Below are 15,061 nucleotides of genomic sequence, written 5' to 3' on the forward strand. Positions count from 1 at the left end.
CGGGCGCTGCCGGGGGGAGGCCGGGCCCCTCCCCGGCCGCGCTCTGTGGGGCCGAGCCGGGCCCCGCCGTCCCGCGGGGCCCAGGGCGGGGCGGCACCGGTTTCGCTCTCATTTCCCCGCGGCACCGGCGCCGGGGCGGAGGCCGGAGCGGGCCCGGGGCCGCAGGGCGGGGGTGGGGCCTGGCGAAGAGGGCCCGGTGTGGCGGGGCCCGGGCAGCCGCCCCCGCGGGCATGGCGGGCTGCACGGTGCGGGTGCAGGGCTTCCCCGCCGAGCTGCCTCCGGACAGGGCGGCCGACAAGCTGACCATTCACTTCCTGCGATCCCGCAACGGCGGCGGGGACATTGCCGACATCCGGGTGCTGCCCGGGTCCCCGCCCTGCGCCCTCATCACCTTCGAGGCGCCAGAAGGTATCGCCCATGGGACCCTCGGGGGCCCGGCCTGTCCCGCCATCCCCAGCCCCTCTTCCCTCTCCCACCATCCCCAGCCTCTCTTCCCTGTCCAGCCATCCTCAGCCCCTCTTCCCTGTCCCACCATCCCCAGCCCCTCTTCCCTGTCCCACCATCCCCAGCCTCTCTTCCCTGTCCCACCGTCCCCTCTTCCCTGTCCCACCAGCCCCTCTTCCCTGTCCCACCACCCCCAGCCCCTCTGCCCTGTCCCACCATCCCCATCCCCATGCCTCTCTGTCTTCTTTCCCCTGTCCCACCATCCCCAACCCTGACATTGCCTTGCCCACCCTCCCCTGTCTTGCCATCCTCTGTCCTACCTGTCCTGCTGTCCCCAGCCCCACCATCCCATATCCACCCCCACGGCCCCACTGCTGTCCTTTGGCTGGGCTGATGTGGGTCCGGGTGGCTTTTCCCACCAGTGGCCCAGAGGATCCTGAAGGTGAAAAACCACGTGCTGGCAATCGGAAAGACACGGTACCCACTGGAGGTGACACTGCACGCCGCAGAGCTGAGCCCCGATGAGGTACTGAGGGGACATGGCAGCCCCAGCTGCTCCCACACAGATTCTGTGCCTGGCAGACAGCTCAAAAAGGGAGACTTCACTCTCTCATTTTAATTACACTTAAATCCATTTTCATTCATATTCAAATGAAGATTTTTTTTTTCTGTGCTAATAGCACAGGGACAGGCAGGCAGGCTGTGTGCTCAGTCATCTGGCATTTGTGTCTGTCAAATGAAGGGTAGTCAGGCTGGAAAGAACAGGCACTTTTCACCAGTCCATCTGGTGCCACATGGGGGAGGATCCTGTTAATGCCTTTGCCATGTCATCAGCTGGACATACAGTGTATTGTTCCTCTTTCCTTCTCAGGAAAGCTTAGGATACAGACATGCTGGTGTCTAGGGAGCACTGGAGAGTTCTTGCCTCTTCCTCCAGTCTCAAGAGACTGTGGTAGTAGCCATGTCTCATGTTTTCATGTCTGAGCCCCAAAAACAAAGGCATGGGAATTAGCCTGACCTTGCAGATCTTTTTGCAAGCCTGTGGTGCCAAAACTGCTTGAAGATCTGGAAGTGAAGCTCTGCAAGGGCAAGAGAGCAACTGCATTTCAGATGCAGAAACAATAGTGGATTTCATGGGTTTGGGCTTTTTAAGGAGCTCTCAGTGTGTAGAAATGTGGCCCTATCTCTGTGCAATTTCCCCCTCTGACTTTATTTGCAGAAAGCTTTTGACAAAGGCAGGAGTTGCTTAGTCTGGGTCTTTTGGTCCTGTCTGTGTCAGGGTCCATCTTCTCCTCAAAGTGGGATGCTGAGAGAGAGAGGTGGAAGAATCTGTCATCTCTTCTGTCACAGTAATGCAGGGGCCAGGTGCATTTGCTTTCTCCTGTGCCTTTGAAAGGGCACAGGAGGTTTGGTCCTTGGTCTCTCACTCCCTTGCTATCTCCTTGCAGATCTTCATACATGTGTGCATGACAATTGACTATGGCAAGCTTGGTAAAACCCTCCTGAAGGGCTTGCACAAAGACTACAGCAATGTACAGTTCAGCTTCGACTCGCAGAATATGCACTGCATAGTCCAGGGATCATTCACTGAGCTGCAGACCTTCAGCAGAGACCTGCTAGACAGCGTGAACCTCAGGAGCCAAGCCATTGATGAGAACCCCCTGCCAGCTTCCAGCAGTGGGGCCAAAAAGATGGGAATGCATAATCACCAGCAAGTGCCTGACTCCACTGAGTCAGCACAAGAGACAGCAAAGCTGCCAAATTCAGACCAGCAGCATGAAATGGCAGCTAAAGTCCCATCACCTCAGAGCCCAGTGGGTGGGGAAGCTGTGGAACTTATGGGGAAGCTGGAGGACTTTTCCCTAGCAATGGACTTGGACATTTACTTGTACATGCAGAGGTTCTGTGCTGCTGAGTACCAAGGTGTGCTGCACCGACATCACGTGGATGTGGTGGATGTCAGTGGCGATGGCATTACTGTGTTGTACCTCCAGCCATCTGGAGGGCTGTCTGGGGACACAGATGCCTTGAGACAGGCCCACGTGGCCCTGCAGCAGCTCTACCAGCAGCTGGAGGTGAGCCTGTGCAAGGAGAAAGTTGCTAAGGAAGAGCTGGGAATGGACAGCCAGGCACTCAGTGCTCTGACTTGTGAGCTGAAGAAGCTGTATCCCCAGTTGCTCTGCCATGAGGATGTGAAGCAGCTTTATCTCGTTGGAAACCTTGTTGATGTGTCCCAGGCCAAGCAGTTCCTTCAGGATTCCATCACCAGGAGAGGTGCAGCACACACAGGTGACACGCTGAGCAGCTCCCAGCCCTCTGGCACCACAGAGGCTGCACAAAACCTAGCCAAAGTGCCTGTGGACACTTCAGCCACAAGACTTAGCCCAAGCAGGCCAGAGCTGAAAGGTGAGTTCAAGCTAGCTGCCAACTTCAGCGCTTTGAAAGCTGACAGATCTCAGGCTGGCCACGGCCTCTTGCTGAATCAGGACTCTCCATCGGTGGGAGAGGTGCAGCTTTCTGGGAAACATTCATCAGAGACAGATGCTCCTGGTCTGAGTGCCTCAAGGCCACCGACCCAGCAGTATCGGCCTCCCACTCCTGTGACAGATAAAGTTCTGGGGTCAGCAGTAGAGCCTCAGCAGAACAACCCCACAGAAAGGGACCATGCAGAAGGAGGCACCAGGCTCACAGGAAAAAAAGCGTCGTTGCCCCTTTTAGGCAAAGAAAACAGCACTTTTCAGCATCCTGAGGACTCCAAAGGCTCGGGTCCCATTGAGCCCCATTTCCTTGTTGGCATGTCCAGCACCTGTGATGTGACATGGACCTCTTTTGCTTTAGGCTCCAAGCCCTCTGCAGGCAGGTCTCTGCTGCGACGGTCCAACAGCTTCTCCCTACCAAGGTCAAGGGAAAGCAACAACTGCAGAGACAGCAGCAGCAGGGCCAGTGAGGAAATGAGCCTGGACTCTCTGCAGTGGTTTTACCTGAAAGATGTCTGCCATGCCACTATTGATGAGCTGTGCAGGGCTGGAGGGGTGCAAATCTCGGAGTGCCACGCTGGGGACTGCACAGTGCTGACTCTGCAGGCAGCAGACAGCACAAGGCTGTTACAGGCTAAATGGAAGTTGGAACGTCTTGTGCAGAAATGCCCTGACTTGGTGTGTCAGAGTGTGAGCTACTCAGAGCTCGCTGTCGATGGTCCTGATGACAGTGACCTGAGTGAACTGTGCAGCCTCTTGCGAGGAAAATCCTTCCAGGTTGGACTCAACGTAGACGAGTACGGGCTCCATCTTGCCTGCCCCAAGGAGGTGCTGCCAGGATTGACTGAGGCCTTCCACATGTTTTGTTCCAGGAGGCTCTGTGCCATGAAGTCTTCATCCATTTCTCCTGGACCAGAGAGTATGGGGATATCAAGTGTCATCCAGCCAAGCAGAAGCCCAGTGCTGGATGCAGCCCATCCTGGCAGCCTGAATTCCCTACAGCAGCTGAGCATCAGCAATCAAGCAGACTCTACAAATGTGCTCAGGGCTCCCTGGGTGCCAGAGGCTGAAGAAAAGAGGTCCCCCAGTTCTTGGAGGTTTCAGCAGGCCTGGGGACAGCAGGAGGCCAGGGGCCATATTGATCCTGGGTTTAGGAGAGGAGGAATCAATCTTCTGAGCCTTGGTGGAGGGGATAAGCCAAATCCTCCTGGCCTGAGGGAGCCCCAGGAACAGTGGAAGATAAAACTGTATTTGGGGGAGCCTGACACCAACCGGCTAAAACAAGTCTTGCCAGACAGATTCCAGTTTGCAAGAGACAAGAACAGAGGAGGCCACAATGAAGCAATGAGACAGCAGCACTGTCCAGTCCCTGCAGCTGATGGAGCTCCTCACTCTATGCCCACCTGGCTATCCAGGGCCACAGCTGCTGAGCCACCACCAGCTGTGGCCCAACAGGCACCTGCAGCAGAGCTCATGGATCAGGGAAGGGACCAGTTCCCAGGGGGCAGGAGAAATGAGCAGGAGGAGCCTGACCTCCCATCACAGCAGAGAAGAGACCCCAGCCCTGGACAGGAAAGCAGCATGATCCCTCTGGACCAGTGTGATGCTTGCCAGGGCTCAGGTGTGACCTGCCAGGGCCCCTGTGGTCATGCCTTGTCCAGGACATGTTTTGCAGTAGACAATACACAGCCAGATTACTGCAGATCCCCCCCAGCTGCCCCAAGCAGCAAGATCTTGGGGACAGTGAAGATCTCCTCCCTGTCTCAGAGCCTGCCTGGATACTATCGGGACCCAACACTTCAGCTTGCTTACAGCATCCCTGATGGTGTGCAAGGGGTAGGTAGCACCACAGAGCTTCCCCATCCCACTGCAGCCCGCACAGGGGGTGGCTGTCAGGGTGGCTGGGGGGAAAAGAGCAATCACAGCTCCCTGCCCCACATGCAAAGCAGCAGAGCCTATGTTTCATTAACCTATGAAAGGCAAAAAGCTCTACACCAGGTTTTGGAGCAGCTTGCTGCTTCTCAAGCGCATTTGTGAGCTCTGGTTTTAGTTGACGGTGACTATTGGCCCATGGGGATCATGGTCATCAGTGTAGTTTTCAAGCTAGACAAACCTTAGAAATCCCCTCAGAGGCACAGCATTCCAGATGTTGTTTAAATTGTCTTATTCCTGTTCTAAGGTTGGGGACCCTCGCCCAGGACACCCTTACAAAGGGGGGAATTTTTGTGCCTTTCTGCCTGATAACAAGGAAGGGCTGAAGACAGCAAAGCTGCTGAAGAAAGCATTTGATCGTGGGCTGACATTCCAGATCAAGTCCTGCAATGGAGAGGAAAGAGTAACATGGGGCCTTATCCCCCACAAAACCTCCTGGGATGGAGGCAAAGCCAGGTATGGCCCAGCTCATCCTAAGCTTCTGGATATGGTTGTAGGTTTTTTAGCAATTGGAGGAGGAGAACCGTGGGCTCCAGTTCAACAAATCCCAGCTCTTCCACCCTCCCACAGTGGCAGAGTTGGTGCCTCCCTTTGCTTCAGCTTGCAGGGCAGCTGTGGCATGGCAGACCAGCCCTGGCACCCTCCAGCTGGAGCAAAAGCCCTTGCCCATCCCACAGCCATAAGTGGTGTGGAAACCTGTAAGTTCCCCTTGGACAAGAATTCTGGGCCCTGTTCACTTACAGCCTTTCCCATGATAGTGCTGGGTATGAGCTGTGCCTGCAGGCAGCAGGACATCCACTCAGCCTCTGCTGAAAGGTTGGGACAAAAATAAAGGGCTGCTGCTTCCACTGTGGTTTTGGCACATCAGCAGGACTTACCTTGCTTCTCTCTCTGCCCCACAGGAATGGCTACCCGGATGCCCAGTACCTCCATGAGGTCGGCATAATTCTGAATAAACTGGGCCTTATGTGATTCTCCCACAGCCTGTGGCTTCCCTTTACCTTCTTTTCCTGCTGAGAAAACTGCAGCTTAACAGAGACAGCTCAGGAAAAAGCATGTGTTTGTCAAAGGAGCACCTGCATTCCCCAGATGTAGCCAGAAATCTGCACATTAGCAAAGAGCAGCATCCCATCCCTGCCCCATGCAGGCCTCAGCACGGATCAGGGCTTCCCAGAAACTCCAGCTCCTCTCAGATGTGTGTCCTGCCACCCAGTCACAGAGCTGACTGCAGGCTGAGCCCCATGTGGCTTTCAGTAGCAGACACAAACCTGGGCAGGAGTCTGCACCTAGTCCAGCCCCAGCTTCTGGAAGTCTCTTCCAGCTCCTGCCACTACAGGCAGGTTCCAGCTCAGCTGCTGCCAGAGCTGGGGCTGGAGATGAATTGTCTTTAGTGTCAGCTCTTCACGCTGCCAGCTCAGGCCCCAGCAGACAGCCCCATGCTCCAGCCCCTCCCCAGCACCTGCTCTGAGGCCAGCAGGTGACCTGGTGCTCTCTTGAGGGGAACATTAACAGCTTTCAGCACCCACAGCAGCTGCCTCCCAGGGACAGGCTCTATGCTGACAAATAAACAGGATTAATTCTCGTGTTTGGTAGTGGCTGTTCATGCCTTGTCTTACCCTCAGCCCAGGCACCCACTTCAGTCCCACCTGGCTACTGAGACACCCCAATACCAAGTGCAGAGCCCAGCTAAAGGTTTCACAAAGAAAAATCACCATGGCTGCCCTCCAGGAAGAGTGTCAGGAACAACACTCAAGCCAACAATTAACAATTGTCCCTGTGAGCAGAGGCATCTCCTCATGCTGGGAGCGTCACACTTTGTCAACTGAACCTGCCCTGAGCTGTGGGCAGAAGGTTCATGACAACAGAAACCTGAGCAGCACACTGTGCAAGGTTTTGTTATGCTTTAATTAACATTTGAAACACATAAGGCATATGGTAACATTTGACAGAGGAGCAGTACACATTGTAGTCATGTAAACAGCAGTGGCACAGTTGTCTTCCGTCCAACTTGGTTACACGCACAAAGCGAAATATATTTTTTAAACAAAAGATTTGCTATGTGTCTGTAGGATGAGCATCACTCATATCACAAATCTGCAAATCAACACAATTCAGACAGTACAGACCAGACCATATGCTGTAAGAGGCTCACTCAGAGTCTAACACGTTTCACATCATGCTCATGTACTACTTGCCAATAACACTTTGCCGTCACGAGGGTTCAGCACACCAGAGACTAAGCAACCAGAGTGGTTTAACACCTATGATAGCAGCTGTCAGCAGGCCAGGATCCTGCACCAGCTGAAGCCTCACACACACAGTGCTTCTTACTTCTCCCTGGCCAATCGATTCTAGTTTAATACAGGTGTCTGGAACAAAACATAGAGCTGAACTCCTTCCCAGAGCACCTGGCAGGGGCCACACTCCTCTGTGCAAGCAGAGGCTACCTCTGCTCCCTCCCCCTCCTGCAGCCAGCTTGCAACACAAGTGAGAAACCAAAGAGTCAAAAATGTGGCAACCACTGCCGGGTGATAGCAAAGGAGTTGCACTTTGTCCAAGACCAGCAGCACCAGGCTGGAGGCCACTGCAGCAGCGACAGGAGAGGCCCTTGTGCTGAGCCTGCCGCAGCAGGCAGGGCTGTGAGTGCCTCCTCTGCTCATCAACTCCTTACACTTCCACTTGGACTCCTCATGGCACAACCTTTGAGCCAGACAATCAGTAAAATAAACATTAAATTGCACTTCTGGAATGGCACACATGATTAAGTACAGGTATCTCCCAGTTCTTCAGTAGCACAACTCTGCCCTAAACAAGCAACATTGAATGGAATGATTTTTATCCTAGGGTTTCGTTTTGGTTTTTTTTTTTGCTTTGGTCCTTAGTATACAAACTGGCTGGTTAACTTGATTAAGACACTTGAAGTTGTTTTACATAGGTTCTATACTTACTGGCCCATAGAAAAGTAAAGTAAAAAACCAAAACACAACCAACCACACCCACCTAAAGCAGAGCTTCGAGCAGGGGCGGAGGATTGCAAGGTTACATTTAATCTTGGTCTTCCTGTAGAAAACACTGTTGCTACCAAGAGACACAAAATAGCCAGTGCAGAACTCAAACAGGCAGTAACTGCTCGGCATTCCTGCCTCGATAAGGGCTTCAGGAATTTCTGGGTAGAAGACATGAGAGCCCAAAGAGAGCCAGGATTGTTTCCAAAGAGCCAAGGCTGGAGCAGCTGATAAAGCCTCACTCAAGGTTCGCTCTGGAGCCAAACAGCTGCCCTGGGGGAGAAACAAGGGCTTTACAACAGGTCTTACAGACTGGGGGGTACAGAACCATCAGATCAGCCTCAGAAAGGCTGGAACACCCGGGGAGAGGACAGCTAATTCACGGAAAATCCAATGACATCACCAGTGTTCACAAAACAGAGCTAATAAGAGTCAAAACAGGGTTTTGGCAATACTTTGAAAGGCCAGAATGGAAAAGGCCCCAGTGACTTCCTAGTCATGTAGCAGAAGGCACCGAGATGCTGCTTCCCGTGGCACACAGGAGGCAGCAGGGCAGAGGGGTCTGATGGGGAGCTGTGAGGCTCCTGGGCTGTGAGAGCCCTGCCTGACCCAAGGCCATCCACGTAAGGCACTGAGCACGGGATTGGCTCAGAATAAAGCAGGGAGAGGATGTTAAAATGAAACACACCGTAACAACTTTCCCTTTTACAATCCTGCAGCGCTGGAAGATGTGTGGGGTTCTGTGCCTTTTGAGCACGCTGCCCTGTCATCAAGATGAAGTCCAGTTTCTCAGAGGAACAGGTGCAGACTTTCCATTTCAGCAATTTAGACAGTCCTTCTGTTTTCACACCTGGTAAAGCAGCATCAGACACGGCTGGATTCAATCTAAATTAGCTTGACAGGGCAGGTTGAAAGAAGCAGCAAGATTTTGGATTCAGAAAGGTAAAAAGTTGTGCTTGAGAGTTCCATCAGCCTGTGTTTATGAAGTTGAAGAGATGAACTGACAAGGATCTGTGAGAGGACTCCAGACTCCTCTGAGGTTGTGGGGAACAGGGTTGTTGCAATATTTAAAGTTAGCCAGGGCAGGACCCCTGGAAGCTGTGCCTATGCATTTCTAAAGAACTCTGGACTGAGCCTAAGCACCTGAACCACAAGCTGGCACTGACAAACAGGATTCCCACTGGAGCAGGCTGAGGGAGAAGCCAGAGAGGAATCCTAGCCCTGTGTGGCTCTCTTGGTGGTGGGACTGCATGTCTGGCCCTGTGCCCAGCAGGTACCTGCCCTCCTTGGGCCTTGGGACCTCCCTGTGGGCTAATTAAGCAGGATTCTAGTCTCAAGGTTTTGCTTCTGGAGCATAAGTTCTTCCATGATGGACAGCTCTTCTTGGTGCCCTTGGGTTTACCATTTCAAAACCAAAATGAAGCCCAAAAGCCCACCACACCTACATCCCATAACAAGTAAGCACCGGAGTTGCCCAGGGCTGCAGGTAGGGTCCAGTGGGAAGGACAGCATCACCCAGGACTCAAGGTGCTCACAGAGCTGGTCTCTAACACAGCTCTCTTCACAAATACACACAAGGAAAGAAAAGCAGAAGAGAAGCACAGTTCTGGTATTGGGAGGAGCATCCCAGGTAGCTCCTAAACCCTCAGTGCTGGAGCCCCAAGACAAAGATTCAGGGGAAGAAAACTCAAGCCCTGCTGCAGCAAATGAGCTGGGACACAAGGGAAAACTGCTCAGGACGTGCAGGTCAAGAGGCTGGGCTGTTTATCATCTAACTGCTACCCTGGCAACAGCTTCACTAACCAGTGTGCCACAGGGAGAGGCAGCCCAGGCTACTGGGCAGCCAGCCCACAGGACTGGCTCTTGAAAGTTACTTCCCAAACTGCAACACCTCCTCAGCACACAGGGCCCTGCACAAAGCAATAACAGGGGATTATTTTGTTTCCATCTCAATGAAGTCCAATTCAACACTGCAGCCCTTGGAAATACAAAGACAAGGGTGAAGCCCTAACAATACCAGCTTGGAGCCCAACATAATAAAGCACAGAGCCAACATCAATTGTTCCAGTCGTTTGTGACACAGTTGAGTCCTTATGGTCTCTAAGAATCACACACTGCTCAGATCTCTCTATACAATTTGGAAATAGAAAATGGACAGGATCAGGTTACCTAATTGAATCTTTTCTTCTGTAGTCAGACACAGCCTAGCCCAGCCTGTCAGGGTATTTACTGACTGCAAATGAAGTATGATATGCCATAGACTCCAAATTGCCAGGATGGCCAAGGCAAAACCATCAGGAGCTGTTACTATCTGGCTGTGTTAGTGGCCTACAAAAAGCAGAGGGAATAGAGCCGGGTTACTGTGAACAGAAGTGGCTGGAATTAAACTAGGCCAGCTGTGGTTTTCCTTTGGCTGTGGAGGAAACATCCTACATTTGGCCAATCCTCTGCTGAACAGGCTTCCCAAAGCTGACAGTGCAAACGCTTCAGCAGGGCTCAGTTTCTGCAGAGATACTTGGCAGTTGTTACAGTACATTGTGCCGTGACTCTACAGTGACAGGCTGTGCAGTTGTTAGTCACCAACTGCTTGGAAGCTTCAGCCTCACTGCCAGAGAAAAATAGGGTTAGTCTGGAAATTCAGTGGAGAAACAAGTGGTTAGAAAACAGTATGAAACAGACAGGTTTCAAAAGAGAGAGCAGGAGGCATATCTGGCAAAGGGTCAGTCACAACAAGAGCATGCAAACCTCAGCTGAATGATAAACCATGATGTTCTTGTACTGGTGAAAGATGGAAGATACTGATCTGTCCATTTCCAGGTCCCAAAGAGATCAGGGAGTTAAACCATGAATTCATAATCTGCATACATCTCTTCTCCTTAGTTCTCTACTTTTTTAGATTCTTCCTTGGGTGCTTCAGGAACCAGGATGACTTTTCCAACATTCTTCTTTTCTTGCATCTGCTTCATAGCCTCTGCCACCTGGAAGCAAAAGGAGTCTGGTGAGACCCCCCCATCCACTGCAGGGTGCATCCCTGCTCTTCCTGAGGCATAACTGGGAGGCAGCTTTCCAGTTCAAGCAAGTCCCAAGCATCCAGGTGCCTCTGCACAGGTGTGTTTTGGGCAGACCTGGGCAACCACCCCAGAAGGCCCATAGGAAACTACACTCAAGAATTCACACAGCCTTAACACACAATGCTCTGCTCACACAAATGTGGAAGTGCAGTGTGTGTCACCACAGCTTCCTCTCCAAAGGGAGGAATCCAGCCACCTCCCAGGAGAACAAAGCCCCCACCAGCTACACAAAACAATATATGCACAGAATTGTATTATTATTATCATCATTTTCAAGCACCTGGGCCAGGCCTGGAATCAAAGCTTTCCTTAAACCTTTGCATCAGACTAGTTCTCATGTATGAACACTGACTGATCATCACTAAATTCTTTGATCCCCTACAGCAAGTCCTACCCCAGCATAGGATTCTCAAGGGAAGAGCCTGACACTGCCTGGACACATCAATGCAATAACCCTGAGCAGAGCAGAGCTGGTGAAAAACCTGCTGCCCCCTTCTAATGTCCTCATTCTGCTTCACTGCCTGGGCTCTTTTGCACTCTTGGAAGGGCAGCAACAACCTCCCCATCTGTCTGCTTAATTACAGGGTACAGAATACTCAGGGCATACTCCAGTCTGATGGATAACCCAGCCTCCTCCTGGCTGCTGCTGCCCATGGAGCACAGCTGAGCCCCTGCCCTGCTCCACAGGGACACTGTCTGGCACTGCCCAGCCCTGTGCATTGGAGCAGAATAGCCCAGCCACTTTACTCAGCCTTAATATTTTAAAAGTAATAAGGCGCTGAATGTCCGAGAACAGATGGTTATTCGACATTTTCAACAGTTCAGGCACCATCAACAAGGTGCTGACTCTACCACTGCTTGCCTGTAGGTCAGGTCAGCTCAGACTCACCTGATCAAAGGGCCACACAGAGTCTATTTTGGGCTTGATTTTGCCTTGACTGTATAGGTTAACCAGCTTGGCTACAACGCTTCTGAGAAGCTCAACTTCTTCATCCATATATCCAAGATGGTAGCCGCACACAGCCTTGTTCTGGTGCAGGAGCTGCAAGGCAGTGATGCTGAACTGGTTCCACCAGGTTTTAGCCATAGCCATGAGGTTCTTCTTCTGCCCAGTGAGCAGGTTTGCTACACCTTAAAAGGAGACAAGCCACAGATAGGTTGGAACACAACACAGAAGGCAATGGGCATCCCATGAACAGCTCAGACCACGCACAGGGGAACAGCTACTCAGCATAGTGAGGGACAGAGCTGAGAACTGGATCCCAGCAGAACTGTCCAGCTGAGCTGCAACGGAAACAGGCACCTGCCTCAGCCTCGAGATCCACAGAATTTGGATTATCAGCACTCATATGGCAAAAATGCAGAATAACTACTCTCTCTGGCCCTCCTAAGGCAGCAGCAGTGCAGCTAGACTGCAGTGCTGGCAGAGATAAGAAAGGGTTACAAGTGACATGCAGCCAGGCTGGCAGGACAGCTTTCCCCTTCTCCTACAGCCCTGCATCTTCAGGGGAATGACACGCTGCAGCGGCTGGGACAACCAAAGCAGCACACTGGTGCAAGTGTCTGGAATCCCACTGGGGGTTGTGTGAGGGCTTTGTCTATGGGACAAAATCACACTGTTCCAGGGCTGGGGAATGGAGAGATAAGTATTCAGTAGCCTCAAACCTCATCTCCCACACATCCTCTGAAAGAAAAGCAAGGCTGTGCATTAACTCAGCCTAGACAAAGCAGCTATGCCAGTATTCCTCCCTGAGGACATTCCAGCTTCCCCTGCAGGCACCAGCTTTTACTCCAAGAGAGATTTCACCATTGGAGAGAAGAGCCTTGGAGCCTGTGAACAGGCTCTGAGGACAAGACACAAATCTCACTCCCCTCAGTGCTTCACCAAGCCAAAGCATCCTGAAGACCTAAATGAAATAACAGAACTGCAACACATAGTGCAGTGAGGAAGAGTCCCTGACAATCATGCACCCAGACATGGAGCATTCCTCTCTGGATCCCATTCCACCATCACACAGCCCCTGTGTTTGGGCACTTTGCTCACACTCACCATAAGTGATGAGTTTGCCCATCGGCTTCAACAGGTTAAAAGCTTTGGACGTATCAGATCCTCCCAGAGGGTCCAGGACAATGTCAACACCTAGAGATGGAATTAGAAGTAAATAGAAGTTTCTTTGCAATTGAAAGAAATACAGGACAGCTGCAGAAGTCCTCCACCACATCATACCTTTGGGAGAGATTTTCCGGACCTCCTCTGCGTAATCCGTCGTTCGGTAGTCAATGGGGTGAGCAACTCCGCTCTCCTTGAGTGAATCGTGCTTGGAGGCAGATGCTGTGCCAAAAATGGTGACATTTTCTACAGTCTTGCACAGCTGGATGGCAGCAGTTCCCACACCACCTGAAAATCAGCAGTGAGAAAGATTTAGAAGCAAACAGCCCTAGCAGTCACAAAATCCTCTGAGCAGGTAAATTATCCCTGCCTGTACCAACCACACAGCACAGCAGCCTGGGGAACAGAGGCTCTGCCTGGTGAGGTTGATGCCTGGGACACACTGGGAGAGACTGACCCCAGCTGCTGGGAAATGGGGTCAGCACGAAGCCTGCGTCTCTGCTAGGTGACATTTTGTCAGTCCAGTCCCATTCTGATCATTTCCTCACCCATGTCACTTATTCAGAAACTGCATGGTGAAACCAAGAGATGTGGCAAGAACTATTTACCTGCAGCCATGTGGATGAGGACACTCTGGTTGGGTCTCAGGTTTCCAAAGTCAAACAGAATCATGTAGGCAGTGATGTAGTTAACAAGAAGAGCAGCGGCTTCCTCGAAGCTCATCCCCTCAGGCATTGGGAAAGTCTGACTGACCGGCACATTCACAACTTCTTGCCAGAGCCCTGACCTAGCCAGGACCATTACCTTATCGCCAACCTAAAATCAGAGGACAAGGTGGTCTGAAACAAGCCCCCAAGGCTAGCAGAAGCCATCAGACCCTTGCCCTTGGCATGTCAGAGCTAGTGTATACACACAGTTCTCTGTGCAGAGGTCTGCAGAGACTGCAGCACCCCTGGACTCTGGCAGGAGACCACAGCCTGCTCCCTCCTCATCAGGAGACTGGAGCAAGCACCTCTCACCACAGACCTGGGCACACACCAGGAACCTCAGAGAGACCACAGGTACTCCAGGTTCTGCCTTTGTAGTGGTACCCAAACCTAAACTGTGGTTGCCCAAACCAACCATTGGATCCACACTGGATCACCAAGGCAAGAGGGATGAGAACCATGTCCTGCCCTCCTTGCTTAAGCTGCGAGCAGAAATCTAAACACCGAAAAATATTACTGCTGCTCCTTGGCAAGGATCACCCTGCCAAGAGGCAGGAGCCTTTGGGAAACGTTTAGTAGCATCAATCATGGAAAATGCACGTTCAAACTTAGCAAAAGCTCCTGAATCTAAGGCACACGGCCGTCCCCAGCTCCTCCCCGCGGCTGCGGCCCCTCAGCCCGGCCCGTGGGGTGGCAGCGCTCCCGTCCCCCCGGAGCAGCAGGGGGATCCCTGCCCGCCCTGCCCCTTTGTCCACGGCCTTTGTCCGCCCGGAGCCTCCGCGGGTGGGATCGGGCGGGCTCCCGGCGGGGACTCAGCGCTGCCGGGGCCGAGCGGCCCGCCCGCCCCGACGGGGGGCGCCGGTGCCGGGCCGGCCGGCAGCGCCGGGGGAGCGCCGGGGGCTGCGGGCACCGGGCCCGGCCAGGGGCGGGGTCGGCCGGGGCCGCACCTGCGGGGCGGTTCGGGGCCAGCGGGCCGGGCCGCCCCCACCTGTCGGTCGCGGACGCCGTCGCCGAGGGCGCGGACGGTACCGGCGCACTCCATGCCGGGGCAGACGGGCGGCGGCGGCAGGCGGTCGTACAGGCCCTGCCGCGCCATCAGATCGGCGAAATTGAGGCCGCAGGCGCGGACGCTCACCGAGACCTCTCCGGGCCGCGGGTCAGCGCCGCGCCGCGCCTGCACCTTCACCTTGTCGTAGCCGCCGAACCCCGTCAGCACCAGCGCCCGGTGCTCGGCCGCCTCCCCGCCGCCCGTCGGCGGCTCGGGGCCGGGGACCGGCTCGGGGGCGGCGGAGGCCGGGGCCGGCTCGGCGGACAT

General features: G+C 53.4%; 2 protein-coding genes across 2 annotated transcripts; one reads left to right on the forward strand and one right to left on the reverse strand.

The window, feature by feature from the left end:
- Positions 1-166: 166 nt before the first annotated feature.
- Positions 167-6,435, forward strand: LOC106628629 (uncharacterized). The gene is made up of 5 exons (XM_014260200.2): positions 167-408; positions 867-970; positions 1,893-4,757; positions 5,101-5,309; positions 5,756-6,435. The coding sequence occupies exons 1-5, from the start codon at positions 231-233 to the stop codon at positions 5,823-5,825; spliced, it is 3,426 nt and encodes a 1,141-aa protein (XP_014115675.2). The 5' UTR covers positions 167-230; the 3' UTR covers positions 5,826-6,435.
- A 304-nt stretch (positions 6,436-6,739) lies between these two features.
- Positions 6,740-15,061, reverse strand: VAT1 (vesicle amine transport 1). The gene is made up of 6 exons (XM_005531556.3): positions 14,735-15,061; positions 13,648-13,855; positions 13,157-13,327; positions 12,980-13,069; positions 11,819-12,060; positions 6,740-10,836 (listed from the first exon to the last, which is right to left on the reverse strand). Exons 1-6 carry the CDS (start codon positions 15,059-15,061, stop codon positions 10,735-10,737), a joined length of 1,140 nt encoding a protein of 379 aa, XP_005531613.3. The 3' UTR covers positions 6,740-10,734.

Source organism: Pseudopodoces humilis, chromosome 29, assembly GCF_049639895.1.
Source record: "Pseudopodoces humilis isolate 2021_Gansu_Grassland_sample_001 chromosome 29, ASM4963989v1, whole genome shotgun sequence".
Lineage (NCBI taxonomy): Eukaryota > Metazoa > Chordata > Aves > Passeriformes > Paridae > Pseudopodoces > Pseudopodoces humilis.

Coding starts and splice junctions, on each gene's coding strand:
- LOC106628629 (XM_014260200.2), top strand. CDS start 231: ATGGCGGGCTGCACGGTGCGGGTGCAGGGCTTCCCCGCCGAGCTGCCT. Junction 409..866: donor CACCTTCGAGGCGCCAGAAG/GTATCGCCCATG, acceptor TTTTCCCACCAG/TGGCCCAGAGGATCCTGAAG. Junction 4,758..5,100: donor TCCCTGATGGTGTGCAAGGG/GTAGGTAGCACC, acceptor TCCTGTTCTAAG/GTTGGGGACCCTCGCCCAGG.
- VAT1 (XM_005531556.3), bottom strand. CDS start 15,061: ATGTCCGCCGAGCCGGCCCCGGCCTCCGCCGCCCCCGAGCCGGTCCCC. Junction 13,856..14,734: donor ACGGCGTCCGCGACCGACAG/GTGGGGGCGGCC, acceptor CTCTGATTTTAG/GTTGGCGATAAGGTAATGGT. Junction 12,061..12,979: donor GGGCAAACTCATCACTTATG/GTGAGTGTGAGC, acceptor TCTCCTTTTAAG/GTGTAGCAAACCTGCTCACT.